Here is a 19309-nt window from a genome sequence, read left to right on the forward strand (position 1 = left end):
TCTATATTTCCTTGTTCATATTGTTTTGTTGCAGGACACACCCCCAAACCCCCAACAACATCTGGCCTAAATCCCTGAATCCTTTTATAGAGCAATACCCATGGAGGGGGGCCTTTCTTGTTGTCCAGCCTAGGGGCCCACGGAGTCATAATCCATCCCTGCTGTGCTGACTGTTACATTTAGTGGAGCAAGAGAAGCAGCCGTACTCTATTTGATATCCAGCATTTGAAAGAGAAGAAGAAGAAGCTATATACTCATTTGGATGGCACAGTCCACTTCAAAAGCCCATTCACAAATTTGGTCTTTTGGTGAATTTTGAAGAATAATTACCAAGTAATAAACTAAACTACCGGTATTTTCAATTAAAACATTAAACTATATTATTACATCCAGTGCTCTGGGCCTATGTAGCCTATACGATGTCAACATGTTCTATGAATGCATTGCATTTCACAAGACACAACACTCTTTTCAAACACAATGATGATCCTAAAAATGTCTGATGGGTGATGCCAAATGGAGAGAGTTGAAGTGACATTCTCAACAGAGCCGGCTCAGTTGTCATAGAACTTTTCCTAATCCAACCCTCTGGCGGGGGATGGAGAAGTGTGACATCAGAGCCGTTTTTCACCAATAAGCAGACTGTAATTCAAAAGGGCCCCATGTTTATTTTGCCTAGGGCCCCCAAAGGGGTAGAACCACTGCTGTTTGACATGCAGAAACACTGAAGCAAGAGAACATTTTTAACCAACTGTCTTGTCATTATAGGGTCTTTGAATCGGTCAGATGCACAGCATTGTGCGTTTGATATTAATGATGCATTTTTTGGAGTCATTCATGCATTCATGCATATATTTTACAATGCTCTCTGTGTGTATGAGTGTGTGTTGGGGACGTGGGTGTATGAATTGTCTGCATGTTAGATGCAGTTGGATAAATAGACGGGGGTAAAAGCTATTGTTCAAGCTTGATTGCAGCTGTTAAAAAATAAAAAGGCCTACAATAAAATACATAATTATAAATATAATTATAATAATAATAATAATAATAATAATAATAATAGGAGTCCTAGTGGACTGGTCTACCAAAGCAATAGTATTGTCAGAGACGGTTTAAATGCATAGAATAGAGAATCTTTGGTATTGTATAGACTGGAATGAGTATTCTCATTCTATACAAAAAAGAGGCAACTGGGTTTGAATGGGGGTTTCTGCGTGGCTTTTAGATTTGAGCATAGGCTATACATCGTCATACTTTGATCTAAATTCACACAGAACATCAAGTTAATCCAATGGCACAGCTTCAGGCTACACAATGCCAGGCTCACAACAATCTGAATTAGCTGACATTGGCATTTCCTCGCCAGGCTGGCGCAATTCAGCTATGGAAGTTGATTGCGATTGTGTGTTATGCCTTATTTTAGCGTTATAATATATCGCTTCAACACAATGACATCGTCTGGATTCAAAATATTTCCCCGGTAGGCTATTTTGTAATAGCCTATGGACCAACTAGGTCCAGGTTTTGGTAGTAAAAAAAAAATTAGGTCGCAAGACCTGGGCTATTCATAATTATGTTGCCGTCTGCTCTATTTACAACCCATCTGAGCAGACCCTTGCGATATATAGCCCTTGGTAAAATAAAACTTCCACCAACATTTATGGTTATTGGTCATGTCAGCATGAATGCAGCATTATTGTTTAATGTTCAGCATATTATTCCCTGTGTCGTCGTGGTCCACCACCCAATAGGATTACACGCAGGTCAGAAAGAGACGGATCAGACAGGAGACTGTGCAGCGATGCTTTAGACGTGTGCTCTCCTCATCAAAGGGATCCGAGGTCCTATTTGGCCACCCCTGTCCCTTTTGCGTTCTACCTGCGCGTTCATTTGCAACGTTCCCCATTTCGGGGAGTCCTTCAGCCGGGTTGAAAATGTTACATGTGTTCACTTTCGCTGCATTCTGCTATCTGCTGTCACTGGTCCTATGTGCTTCATTGATCTTCTTCGCCATCTGGCACGTAAGTGTTTAAATTCGCCGTCAACTTTGTTGAATGACCGACGCTAAACAAAAAAAATATATATTGCGCAAAAATACGCACAAAACAGGATAAACGGTGATGCTTGTATATATGCCCATACACTGTCGTGTTGTGCTCCGTAGCCTACGTAGAAAAAGAGAGTTGCTGACACTCATTGTCGCCTTGACCAGCCAACCAGCCAACCCTGAAATACTGTAGGCTACTGAAAAGGATGTGGTGAAAAGTTCGTGTTAGATGCGTTGCAATTACTTTAAATGCCATCGTTGCGCATTAGATAAACCGAACACAGGCATTCTTAAACTTGTCTGTCTCTGTGCTGTCTCAGGTGTTGGGCTGAAAATCGCAGACTGAAGAATGACTGCGCAAGTGTTGGTTGTTGCTTCATTTTGCATCATCTCCTACTGCTGATGAATGCTTGATTATGTGTCCATGACTGTCTCATAATTAAAAGTTCAAACTTCTTGTAAGGTGAAGAGTCTGGCATGAGGAACTCCTATTGCCTATTGATTGATTTTGTCCAACTGTGAATGGTGCCCTGATGGCAACCTGGTGCCATGCAGTAGATCTACCTGTGAACTTCACGAACTCCCCTGCCAAGGCATCTGTCTGGTTGAAGAAACACCGGTCTCCAAACTTTAGTTGAGGGTGACCCGAAACATTAAGTCTAGAAATCTCTTTTCAAATGAAACTAATAGTCTCACATTATGGGTGCATGATGGTTTGCTTTTTATTGTTGTTCATGTTTGTCAGGCTAATCTTGAATTTAGCATGGAAAGAAAGGACAACATTATTATAACAGCCAACATTCCTTTCAGCATCAGTTCAGTCCTTCAGGTATGATGTCGAGGAAACCCAGGAGTTATATCTCTGGAGGTGATCCAGTAGACCTCCATATTGTCTTTCTAAACGATGAGGCTACCGCAAAAACGGACAAAAGATTATCAAAAGTCTACATGCCTGCAAATTCCTTCATATAGGCTAATCTTAAAGGTGCAATGTGTAGGATAGAGTAAGTAGTGCAACTATGCTGCTCATTGAATCTGTGCTGCCTATTGCAAAATGTAATCTTTTCATGAATATTTACTAAATAATGACCTAATATTTAGTAGTAGGACCAAAATATAGTAAGCTTCGCAGCTTAAGGTGTCTCTTTCTGGAAATTCAGTCATGTAGTTTTCACAAGGAAGAGCGTGACAATGCCTCTTCACGGTTCATGACCTTGTTGCTGAAACGTCAGCACCAAGAAAAATGTAAAAAGTGGTGAAGCGTGAAGAGCCAGTCTAGCGGTTCTTTGAGTTTAAGACCACAAATTTGCCAAACTGGTCGAGTTTGGCGATAGAACATCCCTCCCAAATGTTCCCTCTCGAAGCCTCATACAAATGTGATAGTGACTGAGATCTTGGCCTAGACCTTTAGCTCACTGCTGTCACACTTGTGGTCCATGCAGAAGAGCTGCTGTGGGGTCACAAGTTCAAGCCCTGGGATGACCTCTGTCACAATGGTGTAGGTCCAATGAGGTTTAGGGGGGTAAATGTGATGATGCCAACTATCAGTTCAGCAGTAGAATGTTAGTAAACCTCCTTCCCTGAAGACTTACTACACTACAGGTCAAAAGTTTAGGGTCACCACGCTCTCCTCCTATGATACTTTTTTCTTGCCATTTTGCTTTTCCCATTTAAATTTCGGTTTTAAAATCAGTGTATTGTGTCATTGTTCTCTTAAATTAATGCATTCAACAAATAAGCAATTTGATATTGAAAAAAGTCACTGAGGAATGAATTTATGGAAGATACATTACAATAAATTAAATTTAGCATTATTCAAAGCTGCATGTGGTATGCACAGAATAGACCAAAATGTAGCCTATCCTTAACTTTTGACCAATCATAAGTGTAGACAATTATTTAGTTTTGGGAGGGAGGTTTACTAACATTCCACGCCACACCCCGCTAGTTGGCCTCCGTTACACTTGGCTGTTCCGTGCTTATACCATTTCAAGCTATTCAATAGATATCTACAACTTGAATTGCAAAAAAATAACTGGAAAAATTAGGGTGACAAACTTTTAAATGGTAGTCTATCCAGATGTTATCGCGACTGAGCTCTCAGACTTGGCCTGATGGAGCTCGGTGGTTTCACACCTGTGTTCCTGCCAGAGCGGTGTTGTGTGTACGTAGTTCAAGTCCCAAGTGCCACACTGCGCGGCATGAGCTCTGTCAGGAGTACTGACTCCTCCATCAATGCAGTTTTTTGTGCCCTATCTAGTGATCTGTCCTACTGCTCTCCACTGAGACCTCACCTTGTCCAGAGAAGTCCTTCACCCATCGACCCTGTGCGCACAAACAGTTCGACCACCAAAACCACTTGTTCATGTTTCCTCAGATTTCAGATGGTGAACTAATGAAACCTGATAAGCCAGGAAAGTGTTTTTTGGAGGTGTCCGTGGTATGAAATGAGTTGCAACCAATTGGAATGCCTACCTGTCCAAATGTAGAAGTTTCCAGTAGCAGAGGTGCTATAGGTGTGGAACATTGCATAGCCTCCCTCCCAAAGCTTGTAGAGCCCCTGTTGAGTAACATTAGTGTAATGTGTGCGCTGACCTGCACAGCAACACGTGGTAATACAAAAGACTTGACTGTTTTAATCTCACTATACCCTGAAGAAGGCCCAACATACTATGCGTGGGCGATTTTAAAGTCCTCTGTGGACAATTCATCATAAATACATACATGTTTAACTTTATTAAGTACCCTGGTCTTTTCATTGGATTAATGCTTATTTTGTTTTTTGTTTTGTTTTTTTCTGATCGAAAGCAGTAATGCACATAACTTTGCAAATCTTGATTTCTTTCAGATAACAGCATTTGGTGAGCTACATTCTGATTTCAAAGTCCCCGTTGACCAGGACAACCCACTCCATGCGGTGAGCTAAGGGAACAGTCATTTTACAAAATGTTTACTTGGTGTTTGCATGTCTATAAGAGGCTGTAGAAAAGCAATATTTACCAGGCCTACTGAGCCAGGTGCTTGGAATACTCTCCTGGTTTTATGAGTTGGTTAGAACATGGGGTGCCTGGGCCCTGGGGTACCCCTTTCTTAACTAAACGACATCAGGTTTATCATGTTGTAGGTAAATTTAGCCAGGTTTATCACTTAATCATGTTTTTGGAAAGGTCCCCTGTACTCTTGTGTTTTACCTTGTGTGTGAGAGGGGGAGTGGCTAATGTCCGGAGTGGCAAAGCGACAAAACACAATGAACGTTTATTTAACTGATATCTTGGCCATTTTCTGCCCTAACAATGTCCTCACACTACACATACTGTACACCCGTGCCATCGTGATACCCTCCAATTTTGAGAGTAGTTTGCCGAGTGGTTAGAGAGTTATGTGTGGAACAAACAGAGCCACAAACAAACCAGCAAACCAACAGGAGGAGACACACACAGGCGTTCTCTGCATTATTAGATAGATAGACGATAGAGAGATGAATTAGATGAATAACAACTAGTCATGAAACACTGACTTTGAGTGGCAGTGTTCTTGCTTTCAATAAAACACAAACATCCAGGGCTCTAAATTAACACCAGCCAACGGGCCAAATGCTGGTGAAATTTTAGTTAGGCTGGTAGAAAACACCAACTTACTAGGCAATTTGACCCATTGGTTAGTGTATGTTTGGCTAGTGAGATGAACATCCATTAGCCATTTTGGCCGGTAATGAAAAAAGTTAATTCAGGGCCCTGCAAACATCCCTCTATTAGGCAGCCTATCTACAAACGTACTAAGCCTGTCATTAAGGTGCACTGTGTAAGGTAGTAGAGTAGAGTAGATTGATTGGATAGATTGTCCTGGATTATTGTTGTATGTAAAGAGTCTCAGTGCCGTTCAAAAGTCCAAGGTACAGAGCGGCTATCCCAGGGTATGAGGAGTTAGGGTATAGTGGGTAAAATGACTTTTGTAGTACTGTTCTGTTGTTAGGCAATGCTCAGTGCAGTAAGGAGTGTGCGTGTGCGTGTGCGTGTGCGTGTGTGTGCGCGTGCGCGCATGCTCGCGTGAGTGCATGTGTGTGTGTGCACGTGCATGGGGAGGGGGGGGGGTGGTTGTTGGTTCATGCAGTTCAGTCACCAATGATGAGCTCTTCCAGTGTATCTTTCTTCTTCTTCTGTGTGGTGTTGAACTGAATGGCCCTGGGGACAAAGGACTTCCGCAGTCTGTCTGTCCGGCAGGGGATGGCATGGAATCCGTAGCTGAACAGACTCCTCTGACTGGCCAGAAACGGGTGACTGTCATTGTCAAGTATGGAGTCCAATCCTCCCAGGGTCCTCTTTTTGCCTGTTGGGTTGACAGCCTCCAGTTCCATGCCCACCACAGACCCAGCTTTCTTCACCAGCCTGTCTAGGTGTCCAGCATCCCTTTTCCTAATGCTACCACCCCAGCAGGCAATAGCATAGGACAGGACACTAGCCATGACAGACTGGTAAAACATCAGCAGAAGTCTGTTGAAGACATTAAAGGATCTCAGCTTCCTGAGGAAGTACAGCCTGCTTTGTCCTTTCCTGTAGAGTGCATCTGAATTAGCAGCCCATTCCAGTTTATTGTCCAGGGTAGGTACTTGTAGGTGCAGACTGTCTCCACTGTCTCCCCCTCGATAGAGACAGGCACCAATGGTGGGGTGGTCCTTCTGAAATCAATCACCATCTCCTTGGTTTTGGTGGTATTCAGCTGTAGCTGGTTGTTCCAGCACCATTTGACTAAGTTCTCCACCAGTCCCCTGTACTCTCCTTCTGGGCCATCCTTAATGCACCCCACTATATCAGTGTCGTCAGAGAACTTTTGCATGTGACAGGTCTCCGTGTTGTAATTGAAGTCAGTGGTGTATAGAGTGAACAGTATCTTGACTAGCTTATTCAGTCAAAGCTTTCAAACCTCTAACATCCTCCGAATCTTACAAAAGAGCCTCTAAAAGTTCAAGGATGAGAAAATAATAGAGGGTGTGAATAAAACGAGCTCACGTAACAAAGACTGCTGTCGATTTATTAAACTCTGTGTTTCTGTAAACAGAGTGTGCACATCTTTACCTAAATCATGGGCTTTAGTTTCTAAAACTGTTTGCTCATTGTGGTCTCGTGTGGGCACAATGTATTATAGGATGGCCACGATTTTTCAAAACGTTTTTTTAACATTATGGCTCCTTCTTCCCGGCCTTGGTGCCTGTTTCTATTGGGGGAGAGAATGTGGAGACTGTCTGTACTTACAAGTACTTAGGAGTGCACCTCGACAATAAACTGGACTGGTCCACAAATTCAGATGCACTTTACAGGAAAGGCCAAAGCAGGCTCTATTTCCTCAGAAGGCTGAGGTCCTTTAATGTCTCCAGCCAACTTCTGCTTATGTTCTACCAGTCTGTCATGGCCGGCGTGCTCTTCTATGCTGTGACTTGCTGGGGTGGAAGCATTAGGAAGAGAGATGCGGGACGCCTTGACAGACTGGTGAGGAAGGCAGGGTCAGTGGTGGGCATGGAGCTGGAGACTCTCACCTCAACAGCTGAGAGCAGAGCCCTGAACAGACTGGACTGTATTATGGATAATCAGCTACACCCCCTTCACACCACCTTCAATAACCAGCTGAGTCTGTTCAGCCACAGACTCCGTGCTCTCACTTGCAGGACAGACAGGCTAAGGAGGTCCTTTGTCCCATGGGCCATTCAACTGTTTAACAGTATACAGAAGGACACTAAGAAGGACATCATTATTGGGGATTGGACTGAGATGCCACAGCTGGCCCAGATCGGGAAACCTCTTGGTGTGTGTGTGTCTGTGTCTGTGTCTGTGTGTCTGTGTGTTTATTTATGTAGCTACTTGACACCTGAATTTCCCCCTGGGGATCAATAAAGTTTCTCTACTCTCTACTCTACTCTTCTTTGCATTCAAAATGATGTTAACAGATTTTATAAAGCGTGGACACGCTTTAGTAAATTAGTAAATTGTGCTCAGGAGGTAGGTATACAACATGGTTGCGTAGCAGTTAGCGTTTTCATAAGACGAGTCGATAATTTAGTCAAACATATACACTCTTTATTTAGACGAGCACACGACAAAATGAAATGAGAGGATGATTTACAAACTCAAAGTGAGAGAACGCTTTCTTGACACCCCACCCTAAAAATGATATTACCTGCTCTGTCCCGGGCTCCGTAGAATCCTACAACTGTGAGTGAACTATCTCTCAAGATGGTCAGTCATATGGTTATTGTAAAACAAATATTATGTACAAATACATAATTTTTATTTGGATAGGATAGTGAAGAATAGGACAAGAAACAAGTGTGAGAGGTTTGGGAAATGACCTCAGATCGGGAATCGAACGCAAGTCCCTGGCGTAACAGTGTAGTGCCCTAGCAATTGAGCCATGGCAGGGTCACGAGGACTAATCAAAATGAAAACATGGTAGAAAATCAGTGGCTCCGTATGTGCTTACATAATGAAGAAATGTCTCTTTTAACACTTCCGTCTCTTTTTATATACGTACAGGCAGCTATATGTTTCTAGGTCAATTTGTCCTCTGGCCTTTTTTCATTATTAATAGCTAATCAATATGACCTCCCCCAACCACTCACCATTTCAATCAATATCTAGTGCGACGGTAACCTTTTGCCTTATGGCCTTATTTTTCAATAATAATTTATTGTAACTGAAGAGAGAGAGAGAGACAGAGAGAGAGAGAGAGAGAGAGAGAGAGAGAGAGAGAGAGAGAGAGAGAGAGAGAGAGAGAGAGAGAGAGAGAGAGAGATGATGGTTGTGTCTGTGGGATAATGCCATAAAAAGCTTCAGATAATCATAAGTGTCCAGGACAGGATGTTCAGAGTGAGAGAGTAGATCCTGAAGTGAAGTGAAACGTCTTTTTGTACATGGGACATCAAGTTGATGCATTTGGGTCGTGTGCAACCTTCTTCAGGTGTGATGGCATGTGGCTCTCCAGTTCACATTCATCTTCTATAGCATTGATTCCCAACCTGTGGGTCCGTAGCCCCTTAATGCACGCCGTACCTCCAGTGGAACGCTGTAATAGTCATTGAAAAGTTAACTACCATAGTACTACAATACTATGACATAACACAGGGCCTTTAGTAATGCACTACGACTTGGTCATTGCCATTCTGGTAACAGCAAACTTATAAAGATGTGTCTTACTGGGTTAAGAAGGTACTGCAAGTGGGCCATGAAATCATATGCTAAAAATCTAAATAATATTTGTGTTTGTGTGAAAGTAAAACAAAGTTCTCTCCTGATTAATGTGCATTAATTAATTTGCCTTTCAAAGCAGAGGGATAGCCTGAATGTTGCAACTAGGGGCCTATACTAAGGTTCAGGAGTAATTTATAAACCAGGTTAAGAGTTAAATAATCTAATAGAAGAGCCTGGTTACATCTTAGCTTAACTTGTTTTACTCCTGAACTAGCTTCTCAGTACACCCCCCCAGGGCAGGCGGAGGGATAGGCAGATAAGGCGGTCGTCTAGGGCGCCAAAGGTCTTGGGGACACTGGTTACACCCGAAAGTCCCTCAAAATCAAGAATATCAATTGAAATAAAACATTACAACTTTACATGGCTTATGATTATTCATAGTCACTCAGTATATATTTAAGGTCAGAGTGTTTCCCATAAATCACCTTTACACCAATTAGGAGTCCACCTCAGATTAGCCATTTGATCTGTACCAATTGGACAGTCAAGACTCAATTGATTGCAATGGAGAGACGATGTATCCAAAAGTTAAATTGTAAAATAAGTCCATTTTATGCATACAATCCCTTCATGTTGAGTAGTCCGGTCTTAGCAAGAACCTTAAAAGGGTTTTATTAACGCTGACACTTGCTTTGTTCCTGGAAAATTGGGTACTTTGACATGTGTCCATTATCGTGGATATTCCTGTAGTGGGGAAATATGTATTGGGAGTGTGCTGTGGGGTGTGTGTGTGTGTGTGTGTGTGTGTGTGTGTGTGTGTGTGTGTGTGTGTGTGTGTGTGTGTGTGTGTGTGTGTGTGTGTGTGTGTGTGTGTGTGTGTGTGTTGGGGGGGGTAGGAGGTCAGAATGTGTTGGTCAGCAATCCTCAAGAGAGGACATCAGACACCATGCAGCGGTTCTACGCACTTGGAGGCCCCAGGCGGACTGTAGATATGGGGCCCTTTCGAATGTTTTTTGCTGGTATTTGAGGTACTGACAGTTGCGGGGGCTACCGAGGGCCGATTTGATGGGGCCCTAGGCAATTGCCTGGTCTGCCAATTGGTAAAACCGGCCCTGTCACACACCATGCAGTGATTTTCTAATGGCAAGCATTCCTCAAGCCTCCTTTTTGTAGTGGAACACATGACCTCATTTACCTCAGGCAACAGTCATATAGTTACGGCTCGCTTAAACTACTGTTTGAAATGACAAATCTGCAATTATTTTTATCGTCAGCAAAATAGCACATTATGTGAGAGTTGTTACTGTTCTTTTGATAAACTTGCCTGTACCGTTCTGCGTTCGCCACATCAGAGTGCATTATTTAGAGGCACAGCAAAGCAACAAAGACTATCTGTAATGAATAATGCACTATCTTGGCTTAAGGGCCGCGCTGGCAAAGGTCTGCTGCTGTGGCCCCTCCAATATGCGTGCAGCTAAGGAATAGTGTTGCAGTATTTAAAAGGACTTAAAGGTGCATTGTGTAATATTTTTAGTAGTTCACTTCCATAATTCATGCTGCCCATTCCCAAATGTTACCTTTTCACGAATACTTGCAAAGGAAAACATGTTTTCCAAGAAGACGATTCAAGCTGCTCGAAATTCCTTGAGCATTACAGAAAACAGTATATGGTCGTCCTTGATACTCTCTTGGATCAGCTTTAATATTTTTTTAACTGGGAATTGTTTGAGCGTCTTCAATGCAGGACTATTTAGTATAGCGAAAGTATTTCCAGTAACTGGGCTTTCAAAATATCACATTCCCGTAGATGTAGTATGTAGACTCACATCGCAGATGTGTGGAATCTCCATTCATGACATCCTTCATTAAATTTGCTGACGATACAGCATTGGTTAATGGGACAAGGAGGACCGATTCCTTTACTCCTACAAGCTTTTCTTGGCTGGTGTAAGAAGTCTGACTTGCTTCTCAACACTTTAAAGCAGATGTGCTTTGGTTCCCAGGAGGCTATCAACCAAGTCTACTATCACTAGTTTCCAGCCCATAGTCACTGAGTACAAGTATCTGTCAACACATTACTGTTCAATATGTAGTATACTGCCAATCTATTGGATAGAACTGGAATTTGTTGTATTGTTTTATTAGTTTGATAGAGTTCAGTTTGAGGTGAGTTTGATTAGACTGTCCTATCCAAACATCTGTCGTTGTCTCGGGACAAATGTGTGATAAACTAGTGTGGGGTTTGTGAGCCTTTGCTTCCTGTCGCCACATTTGGTTTGGCCATACCTGTAGGAAGATAACAACATGCCTTCTGTTATATGCCTTATTATCTGGAAAAAAGTCCCCAAAGGGACAATAAAGTTTCTAATTAACTAGAGCAAAGAGATAAACCAGGCTGGTGGAAATTGCACACCAGCAGTTAGATAATACAAAAATGGACCCCACGAGGCCAGGGTACATGAAAGACAGGGAGAGGTTTAATTATTATAAGGTTGGTTTAAGTGAGGCTCAATTATCATTTCACACAGCCAATTAAACATTGTATGATGGCTGTAATGGACCCATTCCATACACACTATTGTGCATAGTGAGGAGGTAATGGGTAATTGGGTCATTGTCTTTTAGTAGCAGATGTAAGATGGTGCAATCACAGCTCATGCCACTTTAGTGTTTTAATTATAATTATATTTTACTGGATCTTAAAAAAACTCTCATTCCATGTAAATGAAACATTATTTACAATTAATTAATTAATTTTGAAGTGGTTCATGCGATCATGGGCATGTACCAGTCGTATTGTGGGAGGGGTGCGTTGTTTTCCCATTCACTTTAGATTTTATGACATCACTTGCTGTTGTAGGCTACTCTATACATAGGTATCCCGGTTATAAACACCCTGGCTGTGCAGAGCATCCAGTCCTTCACTCACCTGCTGAACCGGTGCTTCAGTCATTGCCTTAAACGCCTCGGCAAGCCATTGTTAATACACCAAATTGATTGTTTCCTTATCTAGTTGGAATTTGAAATGCTCTTGATTGTATGTTAGGCCTGCAAGAAGGGAAACTTTGTGCAGTGTCACAGTTATGGATGGGCCCAGTAAGAGCCATGGGATTCAGAGTTGTGACAACCGGGGTACAGAGTCGGCACGATTCATGCAGACATGATTCATGCAGATTCAAATAATTCTAAGCAGCGACTTCCTGTTCGTCAGAGACTCACACAGAATCACTTTACAACAAGCAAAGATGAAGTAAAAATAAATGAAAATGAATGACATTTACCTTTACTGCACTTTCTGTGCAAAAATTGACTAAGGTCCATGGGATTAGCCTAACTCTTATTTCCATGGCTCTCTACCCAGGTCCTTTCTCCTCTCTCCGCACTTCCCACCCCTCACTGTGATTGTCCATGAAAGACTGCGAGACAGGGAAAGGTTTTTGTTATATTACTCAATTATCGTTTCACTTTAACACAACACAATGAAATATCAATAACTCAATGAAATGAACATTTATTTATACAGCACAATATTACAACTGTGCAGCTCACCCAAATCCTTTCAAATACACACACTCATACATGCATACTGATGTTTACACACCAGCAGGAGGCTGCCACGAAGGCGCCAATTGTCCGAGGTTCACCTGAGTAAGTGCTCACACACGCACACGCACACGCACACGCACATGCACACCTTAGCAAAGGTTTGGGAACCACTGGTGTAGGCTGTATGTGTTGGATCATTGGTTTTTCTCTTTTTTTCCAGCGTGAAAGGCTGCGGAACATCGAGAGAATCTGTAGTCTCCTGCGAAAAGTGAGTAAAGAAGAAATCACATTTTTGTGTCATTTTCACTTTTTATTCACTCACCACAGAATTGACACTTATGATTGTGAATGCATGGCAAATGCACAGAGGTTGGTCGGTAAAGAAATCTACTTTACGGGTTTTACCTATCCAGTCCGAATAATATCTGCTATAGGCTGAATCCCATTTCACCCCTTAGCCCTTCGCCTTTCCCCTTCCTCTCAGTTTTGCACGTTCATGTGTAGGGGAAGTGCTTTCTCAATTCACGTTAAGACAGAGGGGAAGGGCTAAGGGTTCTACCCCTTCAAACAGTGATTGAGGCACACTTCAAACAGAGGGGTAGACCAATTTCCCCGAATGCACTGCGAATCCATTTAAAAAGAGGCAGCACTCAAAAGCACACAAATATCAGAATTTTTGCCATTATTTGTGGCTGTACAGTTGTAATAAATTTTGTACCAAGTTTAACATTGTCCCAATCTTGAATGGTCATTTTCTCCATGAAACGCACATGAAGAAAATCGCTATTAATGTCCACCTAATGCATGAAAGATGTGAAGGAACTGCGAGGGTCTTGCAACACTGTTGTCCTTTTTAAAATTGTCGCACAAGTAATTGCAAGCAATATCGACGGTTTTACTATGAGAAGCTGTTTTTTGCATGTCATTTGTGTCCTTCCTTGATTGTTGAAGGGGTGTCTCAATTCGCAGGGGTTGCATTTCAACCCTTCCCCTTACTGCTCCGTTTGAAGAGACAAGGGGAAGGGGAAGGCGCAAGGGTCGGGGTACAAGTTAGAAATGCGATTGGACCTTATAGTTTCTGTAGATATCTGTCTCTGTGCAAAACCCTGCCGAGTTTTCTGCATATCCATCACACCATAACACTATGAACTTGATGTCAAGTTGCTTTGTTGGTATTGGTGGTTGAAAGTAGGGCTGGGACGATTAATCGACTAAGTCGACAAGAGTTTTCATAGTCGACTAATCGTTTAATTTAATTCAGTGCTTTTTTACTTACTTTACTAATGCTTTATTACTTTATTGAAACCTAAAATTGCCCAGCACGTATGAATTGGACGTTGTATCTCGGAGTAAATAAGCTACTATCATGATTTAAAGCTCATTGAGAGCTCAGGGACCTAATTTTAACGGTTTCTTTCTTTTTTCCCCATTTTCTTTTAAGATTAAAGTGCAAGAGTACTTGAAAAATGTATCGTTTGACTAATCGACTATTCGAAAAAAAAAAATAGTTGATAGATTAATCGGGAGAAAAATAATCGTTTAGGACAGCCCTAGTTGAAAGTCGTTTCACATAGCATACATGTCCAAAAAGGTGAATGACGTTGTAAATTCGTGGGTGGGAAGGGTCATAGACTTTAGGGGAAGCTGGGATGCATGAAAAACATTCTGTCTGAACTTTCTTCTCACCACCATGCATTTGAGAACACAAAAGCTTGTTTGATCTCCTTTGTCTATGAAACACTTTGAAAAGTGATTTTTGGAGGGCTATTAGCCCACTAAGTTGAGACATTTGCAACCAAGATATATTTGTCATGCAGTTTTGTTAGCTACAGATATGACTGACTGATGAACTGACTGGCCCACTGAAAGACTTGGGACTGTCTCTGACTGTGTTTGACAGGCATTATACTGTATTTACCTTTGAGACAGACTGAATATTTCCCTCAATATTAGTGTTATATAACTTAACATGTGTGAAGACGGCATTGTGCATTTATGAAGAATGTTTGGCAGGTATATGCATATACAATCAAATGTGCCTGCTTTTCAACTTGAAATGGTGATGGCCATTTTCCAGGATATTAAGTATTTTTGAATATTAGCTGGATTTCGGTATATTAGCTTTTAGTACAAGTTAAGGATGGCCTCTCCAACCATCTGATTCTAATCCAGTACAAGTACAATAAGAAGTACAAGTAGAAGTTATTTGTAAGACCATGTTGAGTAAGATAATAGGGTGCAAGAAAGAGTCACGTGACAAAGCCATGTTACACACAGTTTGGGTAATGTCAAAGTGAGGACGTAAACGTATTGCCTTTCATTTCATCTTTGTACAACACAAAGAGAATGCTGCTTATGTGATAAAGCAGCCGTAGCTGTGTACATTGATTTCAGCTCAGGATTCAACACCATCATTCCTGTCTCTGAAAACAGAACGGAAACTGAGAGGGATATCAAATTCCTGTAGTCTAGTTGGGTTCCCTCTTACTGAAAACAGTGAGTCAGTATCTGCAACACTCTGCTTCATATCACAATTGCTTTGCTCGAGTCGACAGAGAATTGTGCCGGTGCATCTGTGCCCGTACCTAAAATTGAACTGACTGAAGTGTTCATGCTGAAAATCAGAGCGGTTAATGCTGACCAACAGCTGTGGTTAATTTGGTCCCTATCTCAGCATTACAACTGGACATCCTCTTTCGACCGGAGCTGGAACTCGCAGCAGCCACTCACACCCACAATGCAATTCAAATTCCAGAGTGACTTCGGAGTCACATTTTTTATCTGTCATGGCGTCACACCCACTGTCCATGCGCACCACATCCTCAGGCTATGCGGTTTTGTGTTCATATCATACCATTTTGCTCACAAGACAATTCTGTTGTTTGTTGGTTCCAGCTCGTCCTCCCAGAATTTGCAATCCACAGCTTCTTCTGCATCATGTTCCTGTGTGCCCAGGAATGGCTGACAGTGGGACTAAATGCCCCTCTCTTGGTCTACAACACATGGAGGTATAATCACACCTGACGCTGTATCATTCTCTTGCTTACACCTTAAAGTCACCATACTGGATTTTTGTGCCAAAGTGCAAAGGGTATATACAGAACAATAAGTGCAGATGCTAAGTAAGGTTAGTATTTTTATTTTTTTTTATTTTTTTTAGTACATTAGTGTGAGGATATACATCATGTCCATCATCAAAAAATATGTATAGCCCCACAGACATTTAAAGGAACAGTACTGTCCACCTCATTTCAGGAAATTGCTAATGTAGTTAGCACGGATTCTGGAAATAAACAAAAAAAAATATTACACATTGTACCTTTAACTAAGTAGGTAATTTGATGTTATAAACATAAATATAGAGGGTGGCCTGCACACCACATTTTTTCTTTGCTGCTTAATCACTTTTCGGATGTGGAAAAGGACAACACTGCTACAACCAGTCAAACCAAACTCGTAATAATAATTGTAGAAATGTTGCACTTTTACCCATTTTAAAATATGTTATAACAAGGGCCGCTGACAGCTTTGTCCATGCCCAGGACAAAAGTCATACGAAATGGCCCTTCTCCTATACACAGAATGCAGGGGGCTCTATCCTTGGGGCCAGGACAACAGACCCCTTTGTCTCCCCTTGTCGACCTCACAGGTTATAACATCAACATTTGTTTTTTTTTTTTATTTGACAGGTTCTTCTACAGTCCCACTGATACTAAAGAGCTTCTCTATGACCCTGCCTCGGTCATGACTGGAGACACGCTCAAGTTTTGCCAAAAGGAGGCTTGGTGTAAAATGTCTTTTTTTGGCCTCTCTTTCTTCTACTATGTCTACCTGTAAGTAAGCCTAGTTACGTTTTGTTTTGTCCAGTCGATATACTGTGTTCAATTACACTTTAATGATTTAAATGAATAAATGAAAATTAATTACCCTCCTCTACCACTGAATTCAACAGGTTTACAGTACATATTGAACCAGTCGTGGAGGAGAATTTACACAGAGATATTTAATCCAGGAAGCACATGACAACAGGACCAGACCCATGTGAGTGTTGCAATGTTGCTAACACTGTAGAATAACAGCTTTATTAACAATTATTAATGAACTATAAACAGCATTCAAAGTATAGAGCCTTTACAGGTGTTTGTAAATGAGCAAGAACCAACCTACGGCTGCACAGCAGAGTGGGAACTGACTCCTCTAGGATGAGTTTGATGTTTTTGGCCCACCTGGCTCTTCTATAGCTAGTGGTTTCATCTATTTTACTCTTTGGAGGACAAACTTCCAGAACTGTTGCATTTGTTCTGTGTCTGCTGTGTTAACATGGTATTTCTTACTTATTTAGAAACATTTGTAAAAATGTTATTGATTTTATTAAGTAGTTAATTCTTTAGAAAGTGTTTATAAAGTCTTTTAAAGACTGTTATTCGATAGGGTTGGCTGCGAGGGGGTTTGTTTATTTTATTTAAAAAAAATGAGACAAAAACATAGTATATACTAACATTGTGCCAACATACAATAGTGTATCACAGGATGGCATTTCCCAGAACACCATCTATGGTTTGCAACTACCCTTCTCGGTGCTTAGCTTTCACCAACTCTGTTTTTCAGAGTCTGAACTGCATTCAATATGATGGACTAATTGTTTCCCAGATGTTGACTTGAATTTTTACTGACTTATTTCATCTTATTTCCTTTAATAAAATGAGTTAAAAAATACGGTAGGCATTAGTATACTGAAACATCTGACTGTAGATTCCAAGTCTATTGTTTGGATGTGGTTCAACTGATGATGTCTTGATTTATTTCATTGTGTGGTACTGTATGTTGGTTGTAGTGTATGCCATATTCTTTTACAGTTTGTTGACTCAGGGGGCCTGCACAAGATTTCCAATGTGTCCAGACTACTAGTTTGCTCACAAATGGGAAATTAATAAAAACATTGAATTCCTTCTGTTTTCACAGAAACAATCGCCTCTTTGGTTCCACAATGTTAACAGAAGATGATGCTCTCCGGAGGAACATCATGAAACATCAGGGATCATTTGATTAAAATCAAGTATTAAGCAATGACAGTGCTGCCATTTTAAGATGATTGTTTAATTTTATGGATCCTTCTATTATTTATGATTAAGTATTATTTATTTTATATATTCTTTGTTATTTTAAACAAATGCATGCTATTCAATGCATGATGACCAACGTGTTTACTTAGACCTCATTATTTAAATATGTTGGTTGCTGATTTCTTAATGGTTATTCCTGGGACTATTTTTGTATATGTCCCAAGGGCATGATGTACCTCAATTAGTTGTTGTAAAACTCCTGCAGACTCTGATGTTACCCACACGTTGTTTAAGCACATTTTAATTAACGATGGGAGAAAATCAGGTCAGACGTCTTCCAAGTAATACTGCCACTCATGAATGCACTCAAAATGCAAAATGTAGCTCAAATAGGACTATTATCCTGTACATAGTAAAGCATTTATTCGGTAATACTGTGTAGTGTTTTATGACTCAAATAATAGATTTATAAACTATACTTTTCACTTGATATATTCATTTACTTTTATATAAGTATGACGCAATTCACTTTATATGTCTCAGTTGTGGCCTAATGAGATATGGGGTTTTGGGATCAGATGGCTGCAGGGTTGAAACACCTACTAGTAGGTAATATGAAGATGGGAGGAACAACTAAACGATTCTCTGCTGCAACTGTTTAGTTTAGTTAATTTTCTTCCAATAAGCATTTTTGGCACATCCTCAATTATAATGACAACAAACCACAAAATAACCACTGATGGGTTCATTCACCTCTTTCATGAAATTGCATGTACTGTATATACATCTAAAATGTTTTACCTTCATCGCTTTTTCATTTTCAATTTTAAAGATTGTACATCAACATTACTCTCAGTTGTTAGCTGCAAGAAAGAGGAATCCAGATGAGAGACATGGAGACTTGTGTGTTTGTTATAAATCAGTTCATATATGTTTGGATATTCTGACTCTTCATGCTAGACTGCACCAACCATTTAAATTATGTGGTAATTTCTTTGTCAGTGAGCAAACAGAGAAAATCAGCAACGGATCAAATACTTCATTTTTATTTGCCTTTTTATTGGCCTCTTCACCTTTATTCAGTCATGGGTAAGCGGTTAGGGCGACAGACTTGTAGCCCAAATGTTGCCGGTTCGACTCCTGACCCACCAGACTGGTGGGGGGAGTAATTAATCAGTGCTCTCCCTCATCCTCCTCCATGACTGAGGTACCCTGAGCATGGTACCGTCCCGCCGCACTGCTCCCTAGGGGCACCATTGAGCGCTGCCCCCTTGCACGGGTGAGGCATACATGCAATTCCGTTGTGTGCTGTGGAGTGCTGTGTCACAATGACAATCGGAGTTGGAGATTCCCAATGTGCTTTCGCTTTCACTTTCAGTTTATTAATAACGCAGGACAGTTGAGAGAGACAGGAAATGAGAGAGAGGGGGGTGGGGGGTGGGGGGGGATCGGCAAAGGACTTTGTGCCAGAATAG

The 19309-nt window shown here is 41.2% G+C and overlaps 1 protein-coding gene and 1 long non-coding RNA gene across 2 annotated transcripts; one reads left to right on the forward strand and one right to left on the reverse strand.

Annotated features, from left to right (window-relative positions):
* Nucleotides 1-1889: 1889 nt before the first annotated feature.
* cnih3 (cornichon family AMPA receptor auxiliary protein 3) lies at nucleotides 1890-18232 on the forward strand. Its single transcript, XM_063222270.1, has 7 exons — nucleotides 1890-2021; nucleotides 4896-4964; nucleotides 12992-13039; nucleotides 15667-15779; nucleotides 16461-16604; nucleotides 16724-16812; nucleotides 17734-18232. Exons 1-6 carry the CDS (start codon nucleotides 1935-1937, stop codon nucleotides 16776-16778), a joined length of 516 nt encoding a protein of 171 aa, XP_063078340.1. The 5' UTR covers nucleotides 1890-1934; the 3' UTR covers nucleotides 16779-16812; nucleotides 17734-18232.
* Nucleotides 11389-13004, reverse strand: LOC134468330 (uncharacterized). Its single transcript, XR_010038756.1, has 3 exons — nucleotides 12920-13004; nucleotides 12507-12641; nucleotides 11389-11511 (listed from the first exon to the last, which is right to left on the reverse strand). It is a non-coding gene; the product is annotated as an uncharacterized LOC134468330 (long non-coding RNA).
* Nucleotides 18233-19309: the final 1077 nt, after the last annotated feature.

The sequence above is a fragment of the Engraulis encrasicolus genome, chromosome 18, assembly GCF_034702125.1.
Source record: "Engraulis encrasicolus isolate BLACKSEA-1 chromosome 18, IST_EnEncr_1.0, whole genome shotgun sequence".
NCBI classification, from domain to species: Eukaryota; Metazoa; Chordata; class Actinopteri; order Clupeiformes; family Engraulidae; genus Engraulis; species Engraulis encrasicolus.